Source organism: Bombina bombina, chromosome 12, assembly GCF_027579735.1.
Source record: "Bombina bombina isolate aBomBom1 chromosome 12, aBomBom1.pri, whole genome shotgun sequence".
Taxonomy (NCBI): domain Eukaryota; kingdom Metazoa; phylum Chordata; class Amphibia; order Anura; family Bombinatoridae; genus Bombina; species Bombina bombina.
Window position 1 is genome coordinate 10,218,543 of NC_069510.1, and position 23,735 is coordinate 10,242,277.

At 44.0% G+C, this 23,735-nt stretch overlaps 1 protein-coding gene across 1 annotated transcript in view; it reads right to left on the minus strand.

Annotated features, from left to right (window-relative positions):
* MED27 (mediator complex subunit 27) overlaps positions 1–23,735 on the minus strand; it is a 742,931-nt gene that overhangs the window by 53,201 nt on the left and 665,995 nt on the right. The window contains exon 7 of the mRNA XM_053695497.1: positions 2,739–2,816. Coding sequence (XP_053551472.1) covers positions 2,739–2,816 — 78 coding nt within the window. The remainder of the gene's footprint in view (positions 1–2,738; positions 2,817–23,735) is intronic.

A 23,735-nucleotide genomic window follows, 5' to 3' on the forward strand; every position in this document is an offset into this window, starting at 1 on the left:
AGATACAAGGTAATCACAGAGGTAAAAAGTATATTAATATAACTCAGATAAGGAGCAGTCTGCAGAGGCTTAGATACAAGGTAATCACAGAGGTAAAAAGTATATTAATATAACTGAGATAAGGAGCAGTCTGCAGAGGCTTAGATACAAGGTAATCACAGGTAAAAAGTATATTATTATAACTGAGATAAGGGGCAGTCTGCAGAGGCTTATATACAAGATAATCACAGAGGTAAAAAGTATATTAATATAACTGAGATAAGGCGGCAGTCTGCAGAGGCTTAGATACAGGATAATCACAGAGGTAAAAAGTATATTAATATAACTGAGATAAGGAGCAGTCTGCAGAGGCTTAGATACAAGGTAATCACAGAGGTAAAAAGAACATTAATATAACTGAGATAAGGGACAGTCTGCAGAGGCTTAGATACAAGGTAATCACAGTGGTAAAAAGTATATTAACATAACTGAGATAAGGAGCAGTCTGCAGAGGCTTAGATACAAGGTAATCACAGTGGTAAAAAGTATATTAATATAACTGAGATAAGGAGCAGTCTGCAGAGGCTTAGGTACAAGGTAATCACAGAGGTAAAAAGTATATTAATATAACTGAGATAAGGAGCAGTCTGCAGAGGCTTAGATACAAGGTAATCACAGAGGTAAACAGTATATTAATATAACTGAGATAAGGAGCAGTCTGCAGAGGCTTAGATACAAGGTAATCACAGAGGTAAAAAGTATATTAATATAACTCAGATAAGGAGCAGTCTGCAGAGGCTTAGATACAAGGTAATCACAGAGGTAAAAAGTATATTAATATAACTGAGATAAGGAGCAGTCTGCAGAGGCTTAGATACAAGGTAATCACAGGTAAAAAGTATATTATTATAACTGAGATAAGGGGCAGTCTGCAGAGGCTTATATACAAGATAATCACAGAGGTAAAAAGTATATTAATATAACTGAGACAAGGAGCTGTCTGCAGAGGCTTAGATACAAGGTAATCACAGAGGTAAAAAGTATATTAATATAACTGAGATAAGGGGCAGTCTGCAGAGGCTTATATACAAGATAATCACAGAGGTAAAAAGTATATTAATCTAACAATGTTGGTTATGCAAAACTGGGGAATGGGTAATAAAGGGATTATCTATCTTTTAAAACAATAACAATTCTATGGTAGACTGTCCCTTTAAAATACAAAAACAACTAACAATTATCGCTTGTGTGCTAACACGACACTGCACAAGTCCTACAGCGCTAAACACGAAGATAGTTATGAATATTTTACATTCCAATGTTCTGCACATAGGAGAAAATTGTTTTTCTTTTTTAAATTTATATATATATTTACACACACACACACATATATATATTTAGACATATCATTTTAACCCTTCTAAAAAAAAATGTTAAATATATATTTTTTTATTATTATCAGAAACTGCTAAATGAGTCTAACACTTTATTCTAAAGTATTGATGTTGTGTTTGGTGTACATGCATATCGCGCTAACCCTACAAGCACAAATAATGTTTGCATTTGAGTGCACACGTTTACTTTAAACTTGTAATATGCACACAAGTTAGCGCGGTTGTGATATGTGCGCCACTTGTAAACTAGCGCTATATGTTTTACAACTATGTAGCACTGTCCTTTGGTTAGCGCCATCTACAAAGTTTTGCAAACCAACAGCAGTACACCCCTACTGACATGCTTGAAACGCGTGGTGTGATCCATGATCCAGGACACCTTAGCTATGGCAAACAAGGAAGAGGTTAGCTTGTGTTCTCATCTAATCAATCACAGAGCAGAGTGTTGTAAAGTGGCTAATTATACTTAAAGGGACAGTAAAGTCCAAATTATGCCGTCATGATTCAGATAGAGCATGCAGTTATAAACAGTTTTAAAATGTACTTCTTTTATATAATTTGCTTTGTTCTGTTGGTAACCTTTGTTGAAAAGCATACCTAGATAGGCTCAGGAGCAGCAATGCCCTACTGGGAGATAGCTGCTGATTGATGGCGGCAGATATATGCAACTTGTCATTGGCTCAACTTATGTGTTCAGCTAGCTCCCAATAGGGCAATGATGCTAAGAGAATTAAGCAAATTGAAACAAAGTGTAGAAGTACACTGAAAATCGTAAGCTTTATCTGAATCATGATAGGACATTTTTGGGCTTCATGTCCCTTTAAATATGACACAAGCACTTCATTCTCTCAGGAGGTGTTTTACAGAAAATAATAATAATGACATTAATGTAAGTGTATTTGCCTTCATATAATATTTTACTTTAATTTTACACTAAGGAATATGTAAAGCCGCCTACACCAGAGAATTCCCAGTAACAAACTGACAAACTGTCCGTGGCCCCAATAGAGCGTTATTGTCATCTGTGGGGGAAAGGTTTATCATTATCCAGACAGACACAGGTTTGCATGCAGGGATCTGTCAGTCTGGGAAAGCAAGGAGCAGCAGTTAAAGGCAATAGGCACTTGTGCAATGCCGTACTGTGCTCTCGCGCAACTGGCTGCTTGCAATCAGCTTGGTTAGATCAGGCCAGGGAGATGTTATACTGAGGTGGCGATGAGGTTAGAAAGTAGTGTTCTAGAAGGCTGCGTCTTCAGTTGTATTCACCGGCTCCCATAAGCAAGTCAGCAACGGATAGGGCTGTTTGTGGTTTCATAAATATGCTCAAGATGATTAAACCATAAGGCAGTGAGAAACAGCTCTTACCATGAAGGATCTAACAACCACGTCTGGCATCTGTGGCAGCTGGTAATGTAGTAAGGCAGTAGTTGCGTGATCGGTCACCTGCAAGCAGAAAATACAGTGTAGTTTATATGCATGGCAGCCTGAGCAGCCTAAATCGTTATCAGATCAGGTATGCTTTGTAATATTGTTCAGCCAACAAAATCCCTCTATAAAACAAAACATGTTGTGCATAATAAAAGGACAATGCATTAGCACTTACTCTGAATTTTAAATGTATCACGTGACAGCCATCAGCCAATCACAGACTCAAATACATATGCACTGTGAATTCTTGCACATGCTTAGTAGGGGCTGGTGCCTCAGAAAGTTTGCATACAAAAAGACTGTGCACAATTTGATAAGAGAAATAAAAAGGAAATCTGCTTAAAACTGCTGCTCTATCTGAATCATAGCCGTTTTATTTTGAATTTAGTGTCTCTTAAAGCTTTTCTTGTTCATGACTTTACTGAGCGTATTGTATATTTTACTGGCGCGGAGTCTTATAAAGCAACACAGCAATCTAATTTGTCTCACGCACAATATCTTGGCGACAACTAATAAAGCAGCATATAATAAATATATCTAATTATCTAGAACATTATTATTACCTCTGATTACTGTACAACAAAGTCCTAATGTTCCAATTGATTGTAATTGCAGCTACAAACTGTGCATTGTAAACTAGGTGCAAATCACCTGTGACATCGTCTGCTCCTGTGATTAGCAGGAAAACAGATAGGGCCCCGTCACACATTTCCACTCTTTTAGGAACTGAGATATCAAAGGAAAGTAAGTGCACATCTGTTGCAATCCCAGCCTGCAGGCAACAGTGCTGTCAATAACACAGGCGGCCTTTATTGCCACCAACAGAGAGAACGAGCAGAAAAAACACTGCACGATCAATGTCAAAGACGAGGCAGGAAAGAAGCAGAAAAACAATGAGACATTATATCTTTCAAAGGATAGGGATGGGAAAACAAGAGAGTGAACAGCAAAGAAAGAAATGGAAGGAACCACACACAGAAATATATATTAAGATGAATTCCAGCAGAAAAGTAGGTTTATCCCCGCAGCACACACATGCCAGGTCCTCCTCACAAATATCATCTACAGAGCCAAATGATGTTCTCTAATTAGACATTAACAGCAATACAATATGGCTATCACATAGGGACAAAGTCAACTCCTTTCACTTGTGTCATTTCCATCATATGGACCTGAAAGGAAACACACAGTGCTAAATGGTATTAGAGTGTGCGCCAGTAATTATCATCTGCCCAGGATAACTGTGTAAGACAGCAATTCCAAGAATCCAAAGCTCTGCCCCATACATTAAATACATCAGATAGGTAACAGTAACAACAAACACAAAGTACTAATAATTATGCAAAAATGTGAATTCAAAAGTATCAATTAAACCAATTTAAACCAGCCTGTGTCTTTATCATGTGACTAGTAATCTGTGTCTTTATCATGTGACTAGTAATCTGTGTCTTTATCATGTGACTAGTAATCTGTGTCTTTAACTCTGAATTCCTCAGGTGATATCCTCAAAGAAATAAAAAACCCAGTGTACCCGTTTTCTTAGATACCCCACACATTGCTTACAACAGCGTACTCACACTTTAAAGAGCTACAAATAGCGCTATGTATTGGGCTCAATAAGAATTTCTCTAGATGGTTGCAATGTGATTAATCAACAATTTATTTAATACAAATAAAATATTTGTACAAAGATTATTCTTAATCTTCCATACAACAAAATGCACCTCAACATAATTGCATTTATCGTAAATACCTGCTTGAAACAAACCTAAAACAAGTTGAAGGTAGAAGTTTATCATTTGTAAAATGTAGCTATTTAGCTTAATATAAAATCATACAACCCAAAACTGGGAAGGTAAAAATGTCTTTCTATAAAGTAGAGTTACTATTATTACTTTAGACCAATGAAAAGGAATTTTGGAAAAACGTAGACTACAATAATGATCTATCTACACATTGTCTCGTTACAGCAGCATGGTGCTAACAGACATGATATATAATGTGCAGCAGATTACGCAAGAAACATGGAATGAGAGGTTTAGTAAATACAATGTGCTGCTATCTTATTAATCTGACACATGATGGGGCAGGTCTGCGATTGGCCATGGAGTTGTGTCCCCGCTCACCTTGAGCAGATATTATCAATAGCCCAATCTATCCATCTCATGAATGCATTCATTCTGCGGCACTTTAGCTTACTCTCACATTATTGATGAGAATACATTTTCATACATTAAGCAGCCGTCTTGTTTTGCAGTGGAGAACAGCACTCACATGCGCCTGTGGACTCAACAACAATGTGGTATAATCAACCGAGTCCCTTAAAATGTAAATATCTCGGGCCAAGGCTTACACATAAGAGCCCCTTGTGTGAGAATATGACTAAATCATGTTGCAAGAGTCTAATAGTGTGCTGAAAATTACAAATAAACTTTGTTTTAATCATGCCACAGATACATCTTAATCTAAGCCATTGCTATATTATCTGTATCTTTATTTATACAATAAAGTCTATATATATATAGGTATACCTCACTTTACAGTGCTTCACTTTACAGCGATTCGCTAATACAGCGCTTTGTGGAGCTGAAGTTCAACCTTCAAGGATTTTAAAACAGTGCTGTAATCATCGTGAGATTGTGAGAAAAGTGACTGGCACCATTTTGTTATGCTTAGTTTACTCAGTTTACAGCATTGCAGTGCAATCTTTGTCTCAGTGCTATAGGCAAATTTTACTACAGTAATTGTCACTAATTTACAGGTACAGCATTTATTGAATACTAATTGAATACTGTGCTGTGTTAGTGTTAAACTAAACCTAGCATTATTGTACCCCTAATATATGTTAGTTCAAACGTTTTCAAGTTTTTAAACACTGAAAAGAAAGCTAAAACTGCCTTGTTTCACTTTAAGGCGGTTTTCACTTTACAGCGGGGCTCCGGTCCCTAACCCGCTGTATGAGCGGGGTATACCTGTATATATATATATATATATATATATATATATATATATATATATATATATATATATATATATATAAATATATATATATATATATGAACAAAACAACTATAGCGTAGAACTATAATGTGAAGGTAAAGTAAATTGTACCTAATAAAGCTGAAATAATCAGATCTTAATCTGTAGCTAATCAGTGTAGCCATAGAAAAACATAAACATAAATTATGCTTACCTGATAATTTCCTTTTCTTCTGATGGAAAGAGTCCACAGCTGCATTCATTACTTTTAAGAAATAAGAATCTGGCCACCAGGAGGAGGCAAAGACAACCCAGCCAAAGGCTTAAATATTCCTCCCACTCCCCTTATCCCCCAGTCATTCGGCCGAGGAACAAGGAACAGTAGAAGAAATATAAGGGTGAAAGGTGCCAGAAGAATATCAGGACGCCCCACATAAAATTACGGGTGGGGAGCTGTGGACTCTTCCCATCAGAAGAAAAGGAAATTATCAGGTAAACATAATTTATGTTTTTCTTCTTAAATTAAAAGAGACCACAGCTGCATTCATTACTTTTGGGAAAACAATACCCAAGCTATAGAAGACACTGAATGCCAAGACGGGAGGGAACAATAGGCGGCCCATACTGAGGGCACCAGGCCCGAACCTCAACCCAAAAAAAATCCCCGCTTCGTCCGAAGCCAAGAAAATTTTAAGAGGAAAAGACCCAATGACACTGACTCGCAGTTAGTCCAGAAGCCAATCTAGAGACCGCAAACGGACTCGACTGAGCCAACAGTCCTCCAGGAGACACCGTCGTCCAACAAACAGTCTCCCATCACTCACAAATGAAGGAGACATCAACCGAAACCCCCAAGGGAACAAGGCAAAGGAGAACCAAGGAAACCGAAAGGTCCCCTAATACAAAAAGGAACACCTTCAAGAGTGAGCCCAGCTCACAGACCCAAAGGGACCCAAACAGGGAAAGGAGGCCACGCCTATACAAAGCGAAACCCGGGATAAGACCAGGGACAGAACTGACGTCTCTCCAACATCCTGCAAGCACGGAATGCAACTTAAAAGGCAAAGTCCTTCCACTCTCTGACCATAGAATACCAAAGTATTCGACCATGAAAAGTGTGTAATACACCCAGGTGAAAAACCCCAAGTTTGAGAACACAGAGACCATAACAGGAAGACACAGAGGGTACTTGCGAGGAAGAAGCAGTCAAGAAAGAAACAGACTGCAAAAGCAACCCCCAGACAGAGGGAACGCTCCAGGCAACCTAAGTTGCCAGACCTACACACAGGTCCCTAAAAAGGGGAACGCAAATCCTCAATCGAGAAGTAGAGTATACCCTCAGAACCTGAAGTAAACCCTCTTCTAAACAATGGAGCAAGTTGAAAGGAAAATCTAAACCCTAGCAGCTAACTAAGCTAACAGGATAGACTCCACAACGCTCACACATCCAGAAGAGACTGCGACCTGAACGCAGTGCCTAAGACCACTCGGCCATCCTGACCTGCAGACCCACACTCAGCTGGACCAACCCAGCCTCAGGGATCCAAGACAGGGGAACAAAAGAATCCCACAGAGTACAAATACAACCCGACTCTTTAACCAAACAATGCCATAGACCTAAGGATCTATCAAATAACGGCCCAACAATTCTGTTTGAAGCCAGCAAGACCCCAGGGGGAACAATCCCACCTTTCTGCCTCCCATCCAGGAGAAGCCTCAAGCAAGGACTATCTCCATAGGGAGGAGAAAATCCCCTAAAGAAAAGGGATGATGCCGTAAGGGCAACAACCGTCCTCAAGGTCCGAAGTCACCAGCTTATAGGAAGAGAAATTCCCAACACAGATGTCCTAGAAAAGGACCCCCCTACAAGTAGCTTGCCAAGCAGAGGCACAGCCAAGCCATTTGCCTGCAGAGCAGGGAATCCATGGGAACACTGGCAAGCTGACCAGGGGAATGCAACCCTAAGGCGCACCAGAAATTGGACATCCGACGCCAGCAGCTGGGTATGAATCAATCACCCTTGAGGCTCAAGCCACACGGTAACCACCAGATGACATGGGATACTCTGTGGCAAAGAGTAAAAAATACCCAGAAAACCTGGACAACCATGACCAGGTTAGGTAGATGGAGCAAGGACATAGACCAAGTTCCCACTACCGTGGAACACTCCGACCAGCCCTGAGATCCAAGATTCCAAAACCACCCAAGACTGGGTCAGGAAAAGGCCAAGCGAAGCTTCAGCAACCCATAAGTCTCAGGGAGAAAAAACAGGTCCGGGCACCTAATAGTTCAGGCAAACCTTACCCTAGAACTAAACACCCCAACTGGCCAAAAAGCCAGACACAAGGGTATGGATGCATATCCAGAGAATCCAGATAGAATATATATATATATATATATATATATGAACAAAACAACTATAGCGTAGAACTATAATGTGAAGGTAAAGTAAATTGTACCTAATAAAGCTGAAATAATCAGATCTTAATCTGTAGCTAATCAGTGTAGCCATAGAAAAACATAAACATAAATTATGCTTACCTGATAATTTCCTTTTCTTCTGATGGAAAGAGTCCACAGCTGCATTCATTACTTTTAAGAAATAAGAATCTGGCCACCAGGAGGAGGCAAAGACAACCCAGCCAAAGGCTTAAATATTCCTCCCACTCCCCTTATCCCCCAGTCATTCGGCCGAGGAACAAGGAACAGTAGAAGAAATATAAGGGTGAAAGGTGCCAGAAGAATATCAGGACGCCCCACATAAAATTACGGGTGGGGAGCTGTGGACTCTTCCCATCAGAAGAAAAGGAAATTATCAGGTAAACATAATTTATGTTTTTCTTCTTAAATTAAAAGAGACCACAGCTGCATTCATTACTTTTGGGAAAACAATACCCAAGCTATAGAAGACACTGAATGCCAAGACGGGAGGGAACAATAGGCGGCCCATACTGAGGGCACCAGGCCCGAACCTCAACCCAAAAAAAATCCCCGCTTCGTCCGAAGCCAAGAAAATTTTAAGAGGAAAAGCCCCAATGACACTGACTCGCAGTTAGTCCAGAAGCCAATCTAGAGACCGCAAACGGACTCGACTGAGCCAACAGTCCTCCAGGAGACACCGTCGTCCAACAAACAGTCTCCCATCACTCACAAATGAAGGAGACATCAACCGAAACCCCCAAGGGAACAAGGCAAAGGAGAACCAAGGAAACCGAAAGGTCCCCTAATACAAAAAGGAACACCTTCAAGAGTGAGCCCAGCTCACAGACCCAAAGGGACCCAAACAGGGAAAGGAGGCCACGCCTATACAAAGCGAAACCCGGGATAAGACCAGGGACAGAACTGACGTCTCTCCAACATCCTGCAAGCACGGAATGCAACTTAAAAGGCAAAGTCCTTCCACTCTCTGACCATAGAATACCAAAGTATTCGACCATGAAAAGTGTGTAATACACCCAGGTGAAAAACCCCAAGTTTGAGAACACAGAGACCATAACAGGAAGACACAGAGGGTACTTGCGAGGAAGAAGCAGTCAAGAAAGAAACAGACTGCAAAAGCAACCCCCAGACAGAGGGAACGCTCCAGGCAACCTAAGTTGCCAGACCTACACACAGGTCCCTAAAAAGGGGAACGCAAATCCTCAATCGAGAAGTAGAGTATACCCTCAGAACCTGAAGTAAACCCTCTTCTAAACAATGGAGCAAGTTGAAAGGAAAATCTAAACCCTAGCAGCTAACTAAGCTAACAGGATAGACTCCACAACGCTCACACATCCAGAAGAGACTGCGACCTGAACGCAGTGCCTAAGACCACTCGGCCATCCTGACCTGCAGACCCACACTCAGCTGGACCAACCCAGCCTCAGGGATCCAAGACAGGGGAACAAAAGAATCCCACAGAGTACAAATACAACCCGACTCTTTAACCAAACAATGCCATAGACCTAAGGATCTATCAAATAACGGCCCAACAAGTCTGTTTGAAGCCAGCAAGACCCCAGGGGGAACAATCCCACCTTTCTGCCTCCCATCCAGGAGAAGCCTCAAGCAAGGACTATCTCCATAGGGAGGAGAAAATCCCCTAAAGAAAAGGGATGATGCCGTAAGGGCAACAACCGTCCTCAAGGTCCGAAGTCACCAGCTTATAGGAAGAGAAATTCCCAACACAGATGTCCTAGAAAAGGACCCCCCTACAAGTAGCTTGCCAAGCAGAGGCACAGCCAAGCCATTTGCCTGCAGAGCAGGGAATCCATGGGAACACTGGCAAGCTGACCAGGGGAATGCAACCCTAAGGCGCACCAGAAATTGGACATCCGACGCCAGCAGCTGGGTATGAATCAATCACCCTTGAGGCTCAAGCCACACGGTAACCACCAGATGACATGGGATACTCTGTGGCAAAGAGTAAAAAATACCCAGAAAACCTGGACAACCATGACCAGGTTAGGTAGATGGAGCAAGGACATAGACCAAGTTCCCACTACCGTGGAACACTCCGACCAGCCCTGAGATCCAAGATTCCAAAACCACCCAAGACTGGGTCAGGAAAAGGCCAAGCGAAGCTTCAGCAACCCATAAGTCTCAGGGAGAAAAAACAGGTCCGGGCACCTAATAGTTCAGGCAAACCTTACCCTAGAACTAAACACCCCAACTGGCCAAAAAGCCAGACACAAGGGTATGGATGCATATCCAGAGAATCCAGATAGCGAGAAGAACTTGAAAGCCCCGACCAAAGGAAGGAACCACCCCTAGCTAAAGTCCAACGCTCCAAGGAGCAAGGTTAGAAGTCTTATGAAGATATTTCTCAGAGCCTCAGGACAACCAAAGGATACCTCGAGGTAAAAAAAATCCTACTAGCAGGACTAGTCTCCCTATCACCTCCACACAAGCAGAGGACACAAGGAAGAGAAAGGCACTATGCCTACCCAGCTCCGGAAAACCCCAAACTAAACAAAGTCCCCACAGGGAACAACCATCACCCGGAAACACAGATCCCTAAAAAGAGATCCACTCACCGGGGACAATGGAAGAAGACCCAAAGTTCTCTTATAACTCAGATAGACAATACACGTCAAAGAGTAAGAGCTGCATCTAGATACACTATAAACAGCTTACGCGTACACCTGCAAGGTGTCAAGAGCTGCAACTGGTTTCAAACTGCAAACCTTCCGCATGCTAGACAGCTATCCTGTACAAGCTGTTGGATCAAGCCCAAAAGGGCAAATCTAGAGGCCAAAAAATGAAGGCCAACCCGCTCAATTGTGGTAAGGGGCATTAAGCACCACATGGGGGAGGAAAAGTCGAAGTTATGATGAAATCAGGTGTCAGATAGAGTGACGCAGCGGAAAAACTCCACTGGCCGGCCATCTATGACTGAAGGCTAAAAAGACAATCAATCCTTCCGCCTCACGGACCCACAGGTCCTCTCGAATGCTTAGCTGCACATGAAAAACAATGAAAACCTGAGCACTCGGCTCTTCTACCGAACCAGCCGAGCAGAAAAGCGCCATGTGTCTGAACAGCCGCAAGACCGAACTAACCCAACAGGACCAGTCTGCACCTAGGGTCCAACCGGCAAGCTGCATAAATTCTCCCTCATAGGGGAAAAAACAGAAAACAGACATACTTAACATAGGACTAACATGTCCAAAACAACTTCCGAAGAAGTAAAGAGTATCAATCCCAAAAGGTTTCTGAAAGAAAAAAAAACTAATAAAAGACATCTCATCGGATATAAATAAAATATAAGGCAACCCGGAGGTTAACGCCCAAAAAGACACAGGCCTACCCGCAGGACAAGCCAAACGGAGCCCTATCTTACAAAACTGGGAAAGATCTCAAACAAATGACAATCAGGAGATTCCTTCACCCCATAAGTCTAATGAGGTGCACCATTCGAAGTATCACACTGAAAATCCCCATATCTGGTAATGATAGGGTCATTCAATAACTGAAAAACATGTCTGAGCAACACGTGAAGGCGCACAATCCGGTAACGAAAGGCACAACACTCAGGGACAGATACACCCGTGGGGAACTGTAGAGGCCCGGGACAATAGGGCATGAGCACATTCTCAAATAAACGTCTGGACTCTGCAGACGAACAATCGCCAGCATTATGTGGAAGCGAAAACGTGCTGCAACCTCCAGTGGAAACACATCACCCCTTATGGAGGAACCATAAACTGGGTTACCCGCATGTGCAGAAGTATGATTTGGTAGGGAACTCGCCTCTCGGAGGACAGGACCCCCAGAGGCGGATGGCTCAGCAGTCCCTTGATTCCCCGAGCCTGAGGAACCAGGCGCTCTGAAATGGCATACGGAACAAAAGTGGTTGACAGGAGTCAACGAGGCCACTCCGGATTCATCACCAGACACAGAATCTGAAATCAAAATAGTCTCAGTATCAGAATCAACCGTAACTGAATCTGAAATTAACACAGTCTCAGCATCAGAATCATCCATAATTGGAAAGAGGATATGTAAATATGGACTAAAGTAGTAAAAACAAAAATGGCACCTGACACCCCCAATGGCTGGGGCACTCACCACCTCCTATGACCAGACCCCTGTGGCCTAGAAAATTTCCTTAGCCACGCGGTAGGGAATGCAGAAATGGAAAAACGGAACGTAGCCACACCCGAACACAAGGTGAACCGTACAGTCCAAAAAAAAAAAAAAGTGTGCCCAACCAAAAGGCTGCGTCACTTCCAAAGCCCTCAATGCTCCAACCAGTAAACATCACACATAAGCAGGTTGAATCACATAACAAACATGATTATAAACACCCCCTGTTAAATAACTCCCCTCAGGAGATATTAACTCTCGATTCCAAGATACTAAAAGAGACTCACTAAGACCCTTATGTATAAGTTTGATCCACAAGTTGGTAGCCTCTCAGGAAACATTCACATTACAGTACATTGACGAATAAAGTAAAATGACATGATCTTACCGGAATCTTCGCCGTGGAACAGGAACACGGCCCTTCAAGTGTGACGGATAGTAGCATTGCCTCCGCCATGGACTTGAGAGAAGAAAGCAGGCAGCGAAGCAAAGTTCGACAACTCTGATTGCTTGAGGAGCTGTTAAAATGAGTCTGGATGGTTTCACAGAAAGAAACTCCCTGCATCTCCGGACTCTAACTTTCATCCAAGCCCTCACTGAGAGTCTGATAGGACTACTCAAAACTCCTGTCCCATGCCGAAGAGTACTACCCTCCATAAGAGACAAAAACAAAAATTAAAAATTCTGACACTTCTCTGCCATCCTCCTGGGATAAAAGGCAAAGAATGACTGGGGGGTGAGGGGAGTGGGAGGAGTATTTAAGCCTTTGGCTGGGGTGTCTTTGCCTCCTCCTGATGGACAGGCTCTTTTCCCCCCAAAAGTAATGAATGCAGCTGTGGACTCTTTCCATTTAAGAAGAAAAGGAAATGTTAAGGGTGTGTGCAGGGAAATATTATTTTGAATGAGTATGAAACACAAAATGTTTCTTTCATGATTCAGATAGAAAATAAAATTTTAAACAACTTTCTAATTTACTTCTATTATGTAGTTTTCTTTGTTCGCCTGGGTGGTTAAAAAGCATAAATGTAAGCTTAGGAGCAGGCCCAATTCAGGAGCACTATATGGCAGCAGTTTTGCAAGAACACTAGATGGCAGCACTATTTCCTGTCATATAGTGCTCCAGATGCTACCTAGGTATCTCTTCATCACAGAATATCATGGGAACCAAGCAAATTTGATAATAGAAGTAAATTGGAAAAATAATAATAATAAAAAAATATGTATGCTCTGTCTGAATCACAAAAGACAACATTTTTGGGTTTCATATCCCTTTAAGACAACTGTAATGCCTTAGAGTTGGTGGCGGAATCGAATCAGTGACAATGTAAGAGAAAGGAATGAGGTAAAGAAAAGCTTAGTAATGAAAGACCCAGAGCAGCATAAAGTGGTGATTTGCCAAAGGGAATGCAATAAAATGGGAGAGGGGGTTTCTGCAGAGCCGATAAAAGGAAGGCAATTTGCAGAGAGGGGCAATTACAAACATTTCTATATATTGTCCTATATCCTAGTTAACCAGGTGTAATCCCTTTTCAAAGGGGGCGTGAGAAGGAAATGTACTAGGACCCTTTTACCTATTCAAGATTCACTCTTTTTTTCTCTCTGGCTGTTCCTAGGCCGTCCATAATAGGATGAAAAGGGCAGTAAGAGGGTGATCCATGATTATTATAATGGCAACCTATATCAGCATGATGCTTCAACTCCAGACATGGGATAAGCATTTTTCTATATAAGATACTGGGATGCTACACACGGGTTTGACTGCATACACATTTAAAAAGGCTTGTTATTAAGTGCCGAAACTCGTTTTTTTTTGTTATTGCCAGCTTAGCGTGCTTTTCACCTCCCAACTGACGTTGAGGCTCTAATTGTTGGTCAATAATTTGTCGCGGTGATGAATCAATGTCTTTTTTTCTTTTATTTTTCAAATTTGGGAGGATGATTTGTTTTTCATATACCTGCCTATACCTGGGGGACCTTTTCATACATTCACTTAATAGTAATATTATTAAATGATAATACATGTGATATAATCCAAGGAAGATATCAAGTGTCAAATAAATATCAAGTAACAAATATGTCCATCAAAAAAGTGATTTCAAAGTAATCCGATGATCTAAAGAATCCTCAAAGAAAAAGAAACACAAGATAGTGTAATACTGATAAATAATAATAATTTGTATCTCAATGGTTGATTCACTACTCATGTTAAGTGTAGCTATAATAAGCCCTCTCAGATGTGCACACCTACTTTTATACTAGGGCCAACCAACCGGCGAGGTTACGATCCGCCCGGACGTCATTGTCACGTGATGATGTATCACATAAGTAACAATCCAAAGTACTTTTTGCTGAGTACTGATGGCTTTTATCAGCTTGTTACCCACGTGATACGTCATCATGTGCCAGTGATGTCAGGGGCGGGGCGTAACCGGTTGGTTGTAACAGAGTTTGGAGCGGAATGCTTACTACCCTCAAACGTTTCCATCTGTATCGGAGGTCAGCTCTGAACAGTGTTTGTGAACTGTTCCATACTCGGATCCTGACAATCCGTTGCATTCACTGAACATTTGATGTTTTTATATATTGTATCATGCATTTAAAATAGATTTTATTGTTCATAAGCCGTGGGACACTGTTTGCCTACCAGTATAAAAAGTAGGTGTGCGCATCTGAGAGAGCAAATTATAGCTTCACTTCATGTGAGCAGTGAATCGTCCATTGCGATACAAATTATTATTATTTTTCAGTATTACACTATCTTGCGTTTATTTTTCAGATCATCAGATAACTTTATTTGTCATCACTATTTTGATGGACATTTCCTTTATTTGTTACTGATATCTATTTGACACTTAATATCTACTTTGGATTATATCACATTTATTATCATTGTGTTTATATTTTTGTGAGTCTATTGCACATTTATCTTGTATCACTAATATTATGTAATACTATGGGTACAATAAAAGCTTTATTTGAACTATAGGAGTATAGTACATCCCTCATTTTCTCTTCCTTTTAGATGGACTAATAGTCACAAGCACATAGTGCCCACAGTAATTAAAATAAACAAATGTATCTTTAATTCTAGTTGTAGTGCTCCATTTGATGGATAAGCAAATCTGTGCTTGATTATAAAGCTCTTCACTTAAAGAGCTGAACCATTTGGGAGTGACATCAGTTTAAAGGCACTGCCACTTTATACTGGATTATTCTACTGCACTTAATTAGCTACAATTACTTTGTTGAAAATTGCATAGGTGTATTTCTGAATCACAGAAAAGTTCCCAGAAATCAGCAAAGTCTGCTATACTATCTCCCAAAAAGTTTTATAATGTCTCTAGTTCCACAAGTAGCACCATGCTTCTGCTGGAGCAGCCTTTATCAAGTCAAGGTGGTCTCAGGAGCGTGCATGTGACTTAGCAATATATGGCAGCAGTGTTTCCAACAATGTTTGTAACAATAATACACATATGGTGCTCAAGACGTGCACTCTCCTGAGCCTGTACGCTCCCATGGAAAGGAGTCCAATTAAAATGATTTTTAAAGAAAAATTGCAGTGTTTCTTTTTTTAATCATGCAAGCTTCCTTTTGACTTCCATGTATGTATTTCTTGTCTGCAGTTACATTGTGTGTGATTTAGCTCTTCATTAAATAAGGAAATGAAAAAATGTGGCCTTGGAAATCCTTTGTAATTCTATAGCTCAAGTAAGATTTGTTTTTTATTAGTGTGTCCCTAAGACACCTAGAGGTTTGTGAAATAGTTAATATTCTGCCTAAGTCTTAATGTGGCCACAGCCTCTCAGAGCCATATTCAGATACATCGCCAGCCTTTGTTAGGATGTTTGAAGCTCTGCGTGATGTGGCCAGTTATGTTTACTTGGCCACATCATCTATTCAATTCTCAACCGGCTACCTGGAGTTTCACAAAAGAATGAACACACACATTTATTCCTGGCACTTCTTCTCCAAAGAGACACTGGTACACAGGCCGGCACGACCTTGGCACAAAGGGGGGTTAGATGGATAGAGTTCTCTAAACAGTAGTGTTTAAATGTCACTAAGGAATAAAAAAGATAAATAAATGGAATATGTTCTCCTAGGGACACCAGGGAGCCTATTCTTCCTCTATTATAGCAGTTCCCCTTTGAGAATAAACCTCTATTTCCAGCATCTATTGTGACAGACAATGCCCTTGGGAGTTTGGCTTGCGGTATACAAAGGGGAACGGTAAAGGAAGGGCTCTATTCTCTGGAATAAAGTTCATGAAAACTCGAGAGAGTGAGCAGGAATGCAGACAATACAAATTAGCTGTGAAGTTCCGGCTTTACCTCTACACTGTACTGTCAGTCTGGGAATAAAATGACTTAATGTAAAGGTTCATGTGTGGGTGAGTTATAGGATACAACTCTAATATAGGCCTCATCAAACTACTGATGATTTATATTAAAGCCCCCTCCAGCACTGATGAACCTTGCCAATCCTGCCCCCTTCTAGTACTGATAATCCATACCAATCCTGCCCCCTCTAGTACTGATAATACATACCAAACCTGCCCCCTCTAGTACTGATAATCCATACCAAACCTGCCCCCTCTAGTACCGATAATCCATACCAAACCTGCCCCCTCTAGTACCGATAATCCATACCAAACCTGCCCCCTCTAGTACTGATAATCCATACCAAACCTCCCCCCTCTAGTACTGATAATCCATACCAAACCTGCCCCCTCTAGTACTGATAATCCATGCCAAACCTGCCCCCTCCACTACTAATAATTTGTACCAAACCTGCCCCCTCTAGTACTGATAATCCATACCAAACCTGCCCCCTCCAGTGCTGATGAACCATACCAAACCTGCCCCCTCTAATACTGATAATCCATACCAAACCTGCCCCCCTCTAGTACTGATAATCCATACCAAACCTGCCCCCTCCAGTGCTGATGAACCATACCAAACCTGCCCCCTCCAGTGCTGATGAACCATACCAAACCTGCCCCCTCCAGTGCTGATGAACCATACCAAACCTGCCCCCTCCAGTGCTGATAATCCATACCAAACCTGACCCCTCCAGTGCTGATGAACCATACCAAACCTGCCCCCTCTAATACTGATAATCCATACCAAACCTGCCCCCCCTAGTACTGATAATCCATACCAAACCTGCCCCCCCAGTACTGATAATCCATACCAAACCTGCCCCCCCCCCAGTACTGATAATCCATACCCAACCTGCCCCCTCCGCTACTAATGATTTGTACCAAACCTGCCCCCTCTAGTGCTGATAATCCATACCAAACATGCCCCCTTTAGTACTGATAATCCATACCAAACCTGTCCCTCTAGTACTGATAATCCCTACCAAACCTGCCCCCCTCTAGTACTGATAATCCATACCAACCCTGCACTGTTACCCTACTAATGATTTGTACCAAACCTGCCCCCTCCACTACTAATGATTTGTACCAAACCTGCCCCCTCCACTACTAATGATTTATACCAAACCTGCCCCTTTCAGTGCTGATAAATCATACCAAAACTAGCCCCCCTTTATTACTGATAATTCATACCAAAACTGCCCCCTCCAATTCTGATAATCCGTATCAAACTTGTCCCCCTCCAGTACCGATTATCAATACCAAACTTGCCCCCTCCACTACTGATTTGCACCAAATTTGCCCTCCCCCTCCAGTGCTGATGAATCATACCAAACCTGTCCCCTCTAGTACTGATAATCCATACCAATCTACCCCTTCTAGTATTGATAATCCATACTAAACCTGACAACTCCAATTCGGATGGTCTGTCTCACACCTGCCCCCCTCCAGTACTGACAATCAGTACCAAACCCCCATACTGATAATCAGTACCAAACCTGCCCCCTTCAGTGCTGATGAAGCATGCCAAACCTCTGATCTGTATTAAACTTGCCTCGTCTTGTACTGAATAAATCTGAACCAGACCTGCTTCCTTCAGTACTGATGATCCTCACCCAACCTGTCCCTCTCCTACTGATAACCCTCACCAAACCTGCCCATTCCAGTACTGATCATCTGTACATAACGTGCCCCCTCTAATAGTGATGAGCCTGACCAAACCTGTCCCTCTACTACAGATAATCCTCACCAAACCTGCCCATTTTAGTACTGATGATCTGTACCTAATGGGCCCCCTGATGAGCCTTACCAAACCTGCCCCTCTCCTACTGATGAGCCTCACCAAACCTGTCCCTTTCCTACTGATGCTCCTCACCAAACCTGTCCCTCTCCTACCGATGATCCTCACCAAACCTGTCCCTCTCCTACTGATGATCCTCACCAAACCTGCCCCTCTCCTATTGATAATCCTCACCAAACCTGTCCCTTTCCTACTGATGAGCCTCACCAAACCTGCCCCTCTCCTACTGATAATCCTTACCAAACCTGCCCCTCCCCAACTGATGGAGCCTCTCCAAACCTGCCCCTCTCCTACTGATGAGCCTCACCAAACCTGCCCCTCTCCTATGGATGAGCCTCATCAAACCTGCCATTCTCCTACTGATGAGCCTCACCAAACCTGCCCATCTCCTACTGATAATACTCAACAAATCTGTCCCTCTTCTACTGATGAGCCTCACCAAACCTGCCCCTCTCCTACTGATGAGCCTCACCAAACCTGCCCCTCTCCTACTGATAATCCTCACCAAACCTGCCCCTCTCCTACTGATAATCCTCACCAAATCTGCCCCTCTCCTACTGATGAGCCTCGCCAGACCTGCCCCTCTACCACTGATGAGCCTCACCAAACCTGCCCCTCTCCTACTGATGAGCCTCACCAAACCTGCCCCTCTCCTACTGATGAGCCTCTCCAAACCTGCCCCTCTCCTACTGATGAGCCTCACCAAACCTGCCCCTCTCCTACGGATGAGCCTCATCAAACCTGCCATTCTCCTACTGATGAGCCTCACCAAACCTGCCCATCTCCTACTGATAATACTCAACAAATCTGTCCCTCTTCTACTGATGAGCCTCACCAAACCTGCCCCTCTCCTACTGATGAGCCTCACCAAACCTGCCCCTCTCCTACTGATAATCCTCACCAAACCTGCCCCTCTCCTACTGATAATCCTCACCAAATCTGCCCCTCTCCTACTGATGAGCCTCGCCAGACCTGCCCCTCTACCACTGATGAGCCTCACCAAACCTGCCCCTCTCCTACTGATGAGCCTCACCAAACCTGCCCCTCTCCTACTGATGAGCCTCACCAAACCTGCCCCTCTCCTACTGATGAGCCTCACCAAACCTGCCCCTCTCCTACTAATAATACTCACCAAATCTGCCCCTCTACCACTGATGAGCCTCACCAAACCTGCCCCTCTCCTACTGATGAGCCTCACCAAACCTGCCCCTCCCCTACTGATAATCCTCACCAAACCTGCCCCTCTCCTACTGATGAGCCTCACCAAACCTGCCCCTCTCCTACTGATGAGCCTCACCAAACCTGCCCCTCTCCTACTAATAATACTCACCAAATCTGCCCCTCTACCACTGATGAGCCTCACCAAACCTGCCCCTCTCCTACTGATGAGCCTCACCAAACCTGCCCCTCTCCTACTGATGAGCCTCACCAAACCTGCCCCTCTTCTACTGATGAGCCTCACCAAACCTGCCCCTCTCCTACTAATAATACTCACCAAATCTGCCCCTCTACCACTGATGAGCCTCACCAAACCTGCCCCTCTCCTACTGATGAGCCTCACCAAACCTGCCCCTCCCCTACTGATAATCCTCACCAAACCTGCCCCTCTCCTACTGATAATCCTCACCAAATCTGCCCCTCTCCTACTGATGAGCCTCGCCAGACCTGCCCCTCTACCACTGATGAGCCTCACCAAACCTGCCCCTCTCCTACTGATGAGCCTCACCAAACCTGCCCCTCTCCTACTGATGAGCCTCACCAAACCTGCCCCTCTCCTACTGATAATCCTCACCAAATCTGCCCCTCTCCTACTGATGAGCCTCACCAAACCCGCCCCTCTCCCACTGATGAGCCTCACCAAACCTGCCCCTCTCCTACTGATGAGCCTCACCAAACCTGCCCCTCTCCTACTGATAATCCTCACCAAACCTGCCCCTCTCCTACTGATAATCCTCACCAAACCTGCCCCTCTCCTACTGATAATCCTCACCAAACCTGCCCCTCCCCTACTGATGAGCCTCACCAAATCTGCCCCTCTCCTACTGATGAGCCTCACCAAACCTGCCATTCTCCTACTGATGAGCCTCACTAAACCTGCCCCTCTCCTACTAATAATACTCAACAAATCTGTCCCTCTTCTACTGATGAGCCTCACCAAACCTGCCCCTCTCCTACTAATAATACTCACCAAACCTGCCCCTCTACCACTGATGAGCCTCACCAAACCTGCCCCTCTCCTACTGATGAGCCTCACCAAACCTGCCCCTCTCCTACTGATGAGCCTCTCCAAACCTGCCCCTCTCCTACTGATGAGCCTCACCAAACCTGCCCCTCTCCTACGGATGAGCCTCATCAAACCTGCCATTCTCCTACTGATGAGCCTCACCAAACCTGCCCATCTCCTACTGATAATACTCAACAAATCTGTCCCTCTTCTACTGATGAGCCTCACCAAACCTGCCCCTCTCCTACTGATGAGCCTCACCAAACCTGCCCCTCTCCTACTGATAATCCTCACCAAACCTGCCCCTCTCCTACTGATAATCCTCACCAAATCTGCCCCTCTCCTACTGATGAGCCTCGCCAGACCTGCCCCTCTACCACTGATGAGCCTCACCAAACCTGCCCCTCTCCTACTGATGAGCCTCACCAAACCTGCCCCTCTCCTACTGATGAGCCTCACCAAACCTGCCTCTCTCCTACTGATAATCCTCACCAAATCTGCCCCTCTCCTACTGATGAGCCTCACCAAACCCGCCCCTCTCCCACTGATGAGCCTCACCAAACCTGCCCCTCTCCTACTGATGAGCCTCACCAAACCTGCCCCTCTCCTACTGATAATCCTCACCAAACCTGCCCCTCTCCTACTGATAATCCTCACCAAACCTGCCCCTCTCCTACTGATAATCCTCACCAAACCTGCCCCTCCCCTACTGATGAGCCTCACCAAATCTGCCCCTCTCCTACTGATGAGCCTCACCAAACCTGCCATTCTCCTACGGATGAGCCTCACTAAACCTGCCCCTCTCCTACTAATAATACTCAACAAATCTGTCCCTCTTCTACTGATGAGCCTCACCAAACCTGCCCCTCTCCTACTAATAATACTCACCAAATCTGCCCCTCTACCACTGATGAGCCTCACCAAACCTGCCCCTCTCCTACTGATGAGCCTCACCAAACCTGCCCCTCCCCTACTGATAATCCTCACCAAACCTGCCCCTCTCCTACTGATAATCCTCACCAAATCTGCCCCTCTCCTACTGATGAGCCTCGCCAGACCTGCCCCTCTACCACTGATGAGCCTCACCAAACCTGCCCCTCTCCTACTGATGAGCCTCACCAAACCTGCCCCTCTCCTACTGATGAGCCTCACCAAACCTGCCCCTCTCCTACTGATAATCCTCACCAAATCTGCCCCTCTCCTACTGATGAGCCTCACCAAACCCGCCCCTCTCCCACTGATGAGCCTCACCAAACCTGCCCCTCTCCTACTGATGAGCCTCACCAAACCTGCCCCTCTCCTACTGATAATCCTCACCAAACCTGCCCCTTTCCTACTGATAATCCTCACCAAACCTGCCCCTCTCCTACTGATAATCCTCACCAAACCTGCCCCTCCCCTACTGATGAGCCTCACCAAATCTGCCCCTCTCCGACTGATGAGCCTCACCAAACCTGCCATTCTCCTACTGATGAGCCTCACTAAACCTGCCCCTCTCCTACTAATAATACTCAACAAATCTGTCCCTCTTCTACTGATGAGCCTCACCAAACCTGCCCCTCTCCTACTAATAATACTCACCAAATCTGCCCCTCTACCACTGATGAGCCTCACCAAACCTGCCCCTCTCCTACTGATGAGCCTCATCAAACCTGCCCCTCTCCTACTGATAATCCTCACCAAATTTGCCCCTCTCCTACTTATGAGCCTCATCAAACCTGCCCCTCTCCTACTGATAATCCTCACCAAATTTGCCCCTCTCCTACTGATGAGCCTCACCAGACCTGCCCCTCTCCCACTGATGAGCCTCACCAAACCTGCCCCTCTCCTACTGATGAGCCTCACCAAACCTGCCCCTCTCCTACTGATGAGCCTCACCAAACCTGCCCCTCTCCTACTGATGAGCCTCACCAAACCTGCCTCTCCAGTACTGAAATGTAATTTCTAGCTAAAACAAAGTAAACATAAAGTTTCCTAGCCCACATGCCAGCTGACCTAAATGGGGCAAAGCACATACCCCTCTGACTAAAAGGTATCTGTAACCCTTACAATAGACTACTTTGAAATAGGGAATGCTTGGGGTGAATCAGTAATGGATAACTTTACAATAATAAATAAAGATGTATAAAACAGATTTCGTGAGAACGAAGCATTGCAGGCCCCTCTGGCAAGTCAGGGGTTGAACAAAGCACACTGACTAATAAGACAATGTTGCTGACACAGCTCTGGTTGGGAAATGAAAGGCAGAATGAATTCATCTTGAAGCGGTGTGACGAGACTGCAGGGTAGAGGTCTCCCCAATTTCAACGCCTTAAAAAGGTCAGAGCTGCAGTCTACTGGGAGTAGCTCGTTCATCTGATTCTCTGACAGCTCTGCTGGGTTTACAAGCAATGATCCGGCTACATGTAGGTGTTATAGCAAAGCTGATAGAGCTGTCTAGCAGATCCCAGGGGCAGCTATGGGTAAACAGGGGTTAATCTAGTACAGCAAACCGATTCCATGCACGACCACATTCCGAACAGTGTGATTACTTTCTCATATTAAATAATAATTTCATTCATTAATTAAATCAACATTGTATCGACAAACAAATACCCAGGTGAATGTAGAGGTGTCTGTCTCACAGCTACCTGACAATACAAAGCAAATGAATTCTAAACCTGCCCCTCTCCTACTGATAATCCTCACCAAACCTGCCCCTCCCCTACTGATGAGCCTCACCAAATCTGCCCCTCTCCTACTGATGAGCCTCACCAAACCTGCCATTCTCCTACGGATGAGCCTCACTAAACCTGCCCCTCTCCTACTAATAATACTCAACAAATCTGTCCCTCTTCTACTGATGAGCCTCACCAAACCTGCCCCTCTCCTACTAATAATACTCACCAAATCTGCCCCTCTACCACTGATGAGCCTCACCAAACCTGCCCCTCTCCTACTGATGAGCCTCACCAAACCTGCCCCTCCCCTACTGATAATCCTCAC